General features: G+C 40.4%; 1 protein-coding gene across 1 annotated transcript; it reads left to right on the forward strand.

The window, feature by feature from the left end:
- Positions 4,635-6,608, forward strand: LOC109229617. Its single transcript, XM_019395126.1, has one exon. The coding sequence runs from the start codon at positions 4,823-4,825 to the stop codon at positions 6,233-6,235; it is 1,413 nt and encodes a 470-aa protein (XP_019250671.1). The 5' UTR covers positions 4,635-4,822; the 3' UTR covers positions 6,236-6,608.

Genomic DNA, 7,657 nt, shown 5'->3' on the forward strand with positions numbered 1-7,657 from the left:
CCCTCTCTCTCTCTCTCTCGGTAGGAAGCAGGAGAATAGCATGACGAGCCAGATTCACAAATCGAGTCTCGTACTGAGTGACAGTCATAGAACCCTGCTGCAGATGCTCGAACTGCCTCCGATAGTCCTCTCTCTAAGTGATAGGAAGGAACTTCTCAAGGAATAACTGAGAGAACTGGTCCCAAGTAAGAGCAGGAGACCCAGCTGGTCTGGCCAACATATAATCCCTCCACCATTTCTTGGCGGATCCCGACAGACAAAATGCAGCAAAGTCGACCCCAATGGTCTTTACTATCCCCATGTTCCGTAACACCTCGTGACAGCTGTCCAGATAGTCCTAGGGATCCTCTAAAGATGCACCGCTATAGTGAACTGGGAAAAGCTTGGTAATCCTATCCAATCTCCACAAAGCCTCAGAAGACATAACCGACCCATCACCGGTTTGTGCTGCAACACTCGGCAAAACTACCCAAACGGGCTGAGCTGCTGGAGTCTGAAACTGAGGAGTCATCTTCTCCGGAGGGTGGGTAGCGGGTGACTGTGCTCCTCCCCCAGCCTGAGAGACGGCTGGTGCTACAGGAAATGTGCCGGCCTGTGCCACACTCTCCATGAGGCCCACTAGACGGACCAAAGCATCCTAAAGTACCGGGGTAGCGATGAACCCCTCTGGAACCTGAGCTGGCCCTGCTGGAACGGTCTGGGCTGGAGCCTCCTCATCAAACTCTATCTGAGGCTCCGCCGCTGGTGCTACTGCTCGAGCTCTGGGCTGAGCCCTGCCCCTGCCTTGACCTCTAGCACGGCCTCGGCCTCGGCCTCTACCCTCGTAGGAGCTGCCACTGGGCGCTCTGCTGCTGCTCAACTGAAAAAGCGGTACGTGTTCTCGCCATCTGCCAAAGAACAAGAGTAGAGAGTTCAATTAGCATTGAGAGAACAAAATCGCACGACAGAGAAGAATAGAAGTGAAATTGTTCCTAAACTCTGTAGCCTCTGGGGGATAAGCACAGACGTCTCCGTACCGATCCCTCAGACTCTACTAAGCTTGTTCCTGAATTGTGAGACCTAGGAAACCTAGTGCTCTGATACCAACTTGTCATGACCAGGAATCTCCACCATTGGGACCGTGATGACGCCTAATATCACACTTGCTAGGCAAGCCAACGTTAGAGTTTTAATTAGCCAAACCCTTTACGTTTTAGTGATTAACAATAAACAAGCTAAAACCAGTAAAAAATAAATGCGGAAGTAAGTAAATAGCCTCTTTGTTTATATACTATTACCAATACTATTACTATTACTACCCAGAATCCGGTGTCATAATCCACGAACACACTAAGATTTGCCACAAATATTTGTTCGAAAGAAGATACAACTGTTTATGAAGGGAAGTAAAAAACAGTAAATGTAGGAGTATAGAAGGGGACACCAGGGCCCGTGGACGCCAGCAGGATCCTTGGATCTCCTAGTTGTAAAAATCTGCAACCAACCTCTCGATCAGCCACTACCTGCTCCAAAATCTGCATAGAAAATGCAGAGTGCAGTATCAGTACAACCGACCCCATGTACTGGTAAGTATTGCACCTAACCTCGATGAGGTAGTAACGAGGCTACGGCGGGGCATTTACAATATAACCTGCATACAATGTATAACAAAAGCAGAAAGAAGGACAGGATAAAATAAAGCAGTAACTTACAAGGAATGAATACAGTTCTCGAAACATATCATCAGTGCTCAGCTATAACCAATCCTTAAGTACAGTTTAAGACTACCGTTCAGCTAACACAGTCAAGGAAAACATAAGCATAAAGATTGTTGCGGCGTGCAACCCGATCCCACCATATCACAATAATCACAATCACACTTCATCCTCATTTCACCACAATCCACCCTTATTATACCCGTTGCGGCGTGCAACCCGATCCCACCGAATCACAATAATCACAATCACAGTTCACCCCTATCTCACCACAATCCACCCTTATTACACCTGTTGTGGCGCGCAACCTGATCCCACCATATCAATATCGTTTACTCAGGAAGTACAGAAATTACACAATTCAAATCACATAACTCTTCACAAGGCTCAACATCAAACCAAAGCATTTAGAAGATTATACACTACGAGACTTTACACAAGTAATACTACTCAGCGAGACCAATCCATAATATGCCTTGAAAATACCAATAAACAACTCAAACAATAATAGGGGACAACGAAGCTACGAAAGAACTAACACTTCCAACAAAAGATATAATGTCTAACAAGTAGCAACTAGGCATGGAATTACAAGTAAAGCATGTATCAGTTAAGGCAGGAAAAGACAATATAAGAAGAACGGGAAGAAAACAGGCAAAACAGATAAATTGGAGGTGCATAGGTACTCGTCACCTCACCTATACACTGCTCACATGGATTTCATATAGCAAATAAGTCAAGGATTCCTAATCACTCGAGTCAAAGTTAGACACAACACTTACCTCGCTTCACGGGCCATTCAATGCTCAATTACCGCTTTTCCTCTAGTATCCACCTCCAAACCACTCGTATCTAGCCACAATTAACTCAATAACATCAATTATTGCTAAAGGAACTAACAACAGTGCATAAATTTAGTTTTCTCAAACTTTCTCCCAAAAAGTCAAAAACCGACCCCGGGCCTGCTTGGTCAAAACTCGAGGTTCAGACTAAAATCCATTCACCCATTCACCCCTGAGCCCGAATATGTAATTAGTTTTGAAATCCGACCCAATTTGAGGTCTAAATTCCAATTTCCCAAAAATTCCGAAATCTACCCAAACCCCCAATTTCTACCATGGAAATCCTAAATTTTAGGTTGAAAATTCATGAAATGTGATGAGAAATTGAAAGAAAGTGGGTTAGGATCACTTACCAAAGTTTTGGGGAAGAATTGGTCTTGGGGGAATCGCCTCTAGGGTTCTAGGATTTGAAAAATGTGAAGAATGGGAGAAAATCCCGTCAAACTTAAGTTTTGAACAGTTGCAGATGTCGCATTTGCGACCTGAGCTTCGCAATTGCGAGAAAAGCTTCACAAATGCGAACTCCTCGCATCTCTGTTGCCTTCGCAAATGCGAACTATTGTTTGCAAATGCGACTTGAGGTGATCGCAATTGCGATCCTGATCTTCGCAAATGCGAAGTCCGCCTACCAGCCCAATTGCTCGCAATTGTGGTTAATCCTTCGCAAATGCGAGGCTCGCATTTGCGAGCCAGACCTTGCAAATACGAAGTCTGCATACCTAAAGAACACCACCAGAAATTCCAAGTTCAAAACACTCCGTAGCCTATCCGAAACTCACCCGAGGCCTCGGGGCTCCAAACCAAACATGCACACAAGTCTTAAAACATCATACAAACTTGCTCGCGCGATCAAATCGCCAAAATAACACCTAGAACTACGAATTTAGCACCAAATCAAATGAAATTCTCAAGAATACTTTAAAATTTCTATTTTCTCAACCGGACGTCCGAATCACGTCAAACCAACTCCGTTTCTCACCAAATTTCACAGACAAGTCTTAAATATCATAATGAACCTGTTCCGGGCTCCGGAACCAAAATACGGACCCGATACCAACGAGATCAAATATTAACCAAATTCTTAAAACCATTAGACTTTCAATTTTCATTAAAAATTCATTTCTTGAGCTAGGGACCTTGGAATTCGATTCCAGGCATACGCACAGGTCCAATATTTCGATACGGACCCACCAGGACTGTCAAAACACGAGTCCGGGTCCGTTTACTTAAAACGTTGACTGAAGTCAACTAAATCAACTTTTAAAGGCAAACATTATTATTTTCATCAATTTTCAACATAAGAGCTTTCAGGAAGCACGCCCGGACTGCGCACGCAAATCGAGAAGGATAAAAATAAGATTTTTAAGGCTTAAGAGCGCATAATCGAGTTTTAAAATATAAGAAGACCTTTTGGGTCATCACACAAAGCTATTAGTAACCAGTATTTACAGGAGGTTCTTGTGGCATTGAAATAATGAAGATAGTAAGAGAGCTCCTATGGGAACTATCTCTAGAGTATAATGAGCAGGTGGTGTACATATTTCTAGTTGGTTGAATAAACTTTTAACACCAACTGCTCATTCTACTCTAGAGAGCAGGACTAGTTAATAAAAGAATAATGCCATCTAAAATAAAATGGAGCATTAATAAATACCGTCTTTCTAGAAATAAAATATATAGAGTAACTGCTAAGTGTATTTCTTTCAATCAATATAAATTTTTCTAAAATTTTACTTTCTCCGTCTTAAATTATCTGTGGTGTTTATCTTTTACACACCTCTTAAGAAAATATTAAATAAAAAATATTTTTGACTATTTTACCCTTATTTATGTCTTAAGATATAATCTCTCTTCATTTAATACTTACTTATAATTAAAATATTTGTAGTTTTCAAGAATAATTAATAAAAAGGGTAGAATAGAAAAAAATATTTAATTTATTTTTTAAAACCTATAATTTTTAATAATTATGACAGATAATTTGAGACGGAATTAGTAAATACTTAACTATGAAAAAACTAATGCTATTGAATACATTGTAGTGGATATTCTATTATATGAGCTGTGCTGTTCCTCATACCCTTTCCATTTTTGGGTCGACGGTATATTACTTCTTTCAAATATTAATTTTTTCTTCCCAAGCTATATTAATAACTCGATCCAAAAGTTTTCACTTCTACACCCCAAATGTTCTCAAATTGACCATTTCCACCCCCTATCAATCTCCAATTAAACCCATTCCCACCGGAATAAAATCAAACTTTTATCATCAACCAATCAACCACCATGAACCACCACAATCACCACCGTCAACCACCACAACCACCACAACCACCATCAATAGACCATCAAATAGCAACCCAAATCCTCAAACAAACCACCACTATCTTCACCTCCAACCTCCTCCTTTTCCTTCTCCTTTCATCCCTAATCCTCACTTTTCGTTCCAATGTCGAAAATGGGACCCACTATCTCACTTCATTCATCGATCGTGACCCTTCTCTCAAATCCCTAGTATCTCGTATTGACCTCCTCTCCGCCAGTACTCAAACTCAACACCACCACCACCTACGTCGTGACCTCCGCCGTCATCGCCGCCGCCCTTTCCTTCACTTATCCCGTGTTGGTACCCTTGATGATGATTTCTTCTCCGGTGATTCGGACCTTGACAAATCACTATTTCATCCTAACCCTAAACCTCAGCCCAATTCCACTTTCCTAATTCTTTCCGATTTTGACCCTAATTTAGGGTTTTCAAATCATATTATTGATAATGGGATTTTATTCCCTCAAGCAATTCGTAATGGGCTTGTTTCTTTCAAGCCCCCTTTAGAAAAAGCCCAAAATTTGACCCATCTTGATAATAATCCTGAAAATGAAAATGAAACTGAAAATGAAAATGGGGTTGTTGATTTGCAGTTCTTAATAAAGGGTCTTGAATTGGGTCGCCGTGACGCCACGGCATTGTTGTTTCTTGTTAGTTTGTTATCAGCTGCTTATGCTTATGTGGTGTTGGCTTTTTTGGTTACTTACACTTGGGTTCATGGGATTATTTTCTTGCAAGTGTTGGATAATGTGTTAGGGAATTACAGGTCAATTTTTAGGACTGCTTGGGAAGGTTCTAATTTGGGGTTAAGAAGGCTTTCTGGGTTTGTTTTGATGAGGTGGGCAGTTAGGGATGCTTTAGCTCAGCTGTTGGGTATTTGGGTTTTTGGAGAAATTGAGGATCAATATGTGTTTTTTAAGGTTTTTGTGAGGATGAAATTGATGCCCTTTTCGGATGTGGCGCCGTGGGTTACAGGGCATGAGAAGGAAAGCTTGTGTTTTGTTGTCTCGTGGTTCTTGGTGGAGTTGGTAGTGGGGTTTATTTTTGCTGTCGATTCTTGGGTTTCGATTGTGGACTCGAGGAAAAGTGGTAGAGAAGTTGTCAAAGAAGGTTGTCGTTTGTTGGGTATCATGGTGTATCCTGCTATGGGGATCAAGTGCTGGGAAGTTTTGGTTTGTGGGTCGTTTACGAGATGGATATTGGGTCGAATATTTGGAGAAGTGTTTGCACTGGCATTTCAGTCTGTTATGGAAGTTTATTTCATGGTAGCTTGGTTAATATTTTACTTGGCTGCAAGGCGTAGGGATGCCTCTGCAGTTGGGAGGACATTTGGACGAAGGGAATTGGAAGGCGTCCTCGAGGGCGTGAGATGATACTAGGTGGGAATTTGCTAAAGATTCATTCCCTTGCCTTAGTGTTACGTCAAAAGAAGCTTTAACTGGATGAACTTTCGCGCTGATGGGGTAATCCTTAGTGTTTTGATGTTCAATGCTTCAAAATTGTGAGTCAGCACGGCATTGTTTAGGAAGTCACCAGCTGCACTTTGTATGTACTCTGTCCTGAGGCAATATATGACTTGTATATTTCATGGGAATACTTGTTGACTATTCCACGTCCATTTCAAGTATATGCTTTACCATACAATTCTTTCATGGTGATGCAACTTGAAAACTAGTTGTAATTGTTGTATTTTTGCTTTTACCATAAAGGGTAAGAGATTTAAGGGAGCCCTCCTCTTCTTTCTTATAGTCACGTTCATGTTGTAGATTCAAATGTTTTAAAGTAAGTTGATTTGTATAATGATACATGGTTATCATTAAACTAAACATTTCCAATCTCCTAACCGGAAAAGATTAAAGAAAAACTTCCAATTGGTCGGTTTGAACTTTGGATAAATGTTTGAACATTGGCCATTTGTTGCTTAAAGTATTTAAGTATTCAAGTGATTATTTACCTTGTAATTTTGGAAGAATTAGTGCTCAGATGATTGAATAAAATGATTAAAAAAAAATCTCATGTTTACTTGAAAAGGACTGATACTGTTCCTTTCTCATGTTCTGGCTAGATGGTTCCACTTTTTTTCTTTTTTTGCCCTTTGCTTGTTTAGTTTTCAGAAAGAACAAGACTTGGCCTCTTTAAAGAACCAATGAAGTGTCCACAAACTGAACAGATTATCATGTTTTAACACTTTTATCTCCTAAAACACTAGGTGGCTCCGTTTATAATACACATATCAAAGTTTCCCTCTTTTGTATAAGTAGGACTAATTGTATTCCCTAGTACATATAGGCTTTACGGTCAGGTAAGGAATCTGATTTCTGGTAGGATGTCTGGTGTGGAAGTTCAACTCTGAAAGACAAGTCTCCTCGCTTGTTCTATATTATGATGAATAAGGAGGCCATAGTAGCTGAGCTTCTTAGAAGAGATGGATGCTATTTGTTTTCATACATATATATAGGAGGCTTGTGAAGTTTGATGATGCCAATAAAATTTGTAAAGCCTTATACATTAATACAGAACATTTAATTCTCTAACCACTTTATCTAAAAGTTTAAAGCTTTTAGAGATGAGACTTTTTATTTACTCAATTTTGTCTTTAATACACTCCTGCATTTGCGGGCTTGAATCCTGATGTATTTCATGGTCGAAGCATGTGGTAACTTCTTTAAGGTGGTCTGAAACTTGAAATCAGAAACCATGCCTGGTCTCGTACCATATTAAGACTTATTTACACACTTAGGTAGTCTCAACTTCTGAAAATGGGTTAGAACCAACTAATGGAGCACCAATGCTGA

The sequence above is a fragment of the Nicotiana attenuata genome, chromosome 7 (assembly GCF_001879085.1).
Source record: "Nicotiana attenuata strain UT chromosome 7, NIATTr2, whole genome shotgun sequence".
In the NCBI taxonomy this organism is placed as follows: domain Eukaryota; kingdom Viridiplantae; phylum Streptophyta; class Magnoliopsida; order Solanales; family Solanaceae; genus Nicotiana; species Nicotiana attenuata.

What these genes read in the sequence shown, in the direction of transcription:
- LOC109229617 (XM_019395126.1), top strand. Translation starts at nt 4,823, where the DNA reads ATGAACCACCACAATCACCACCGTCAACCACCACAACCACCACAACCA.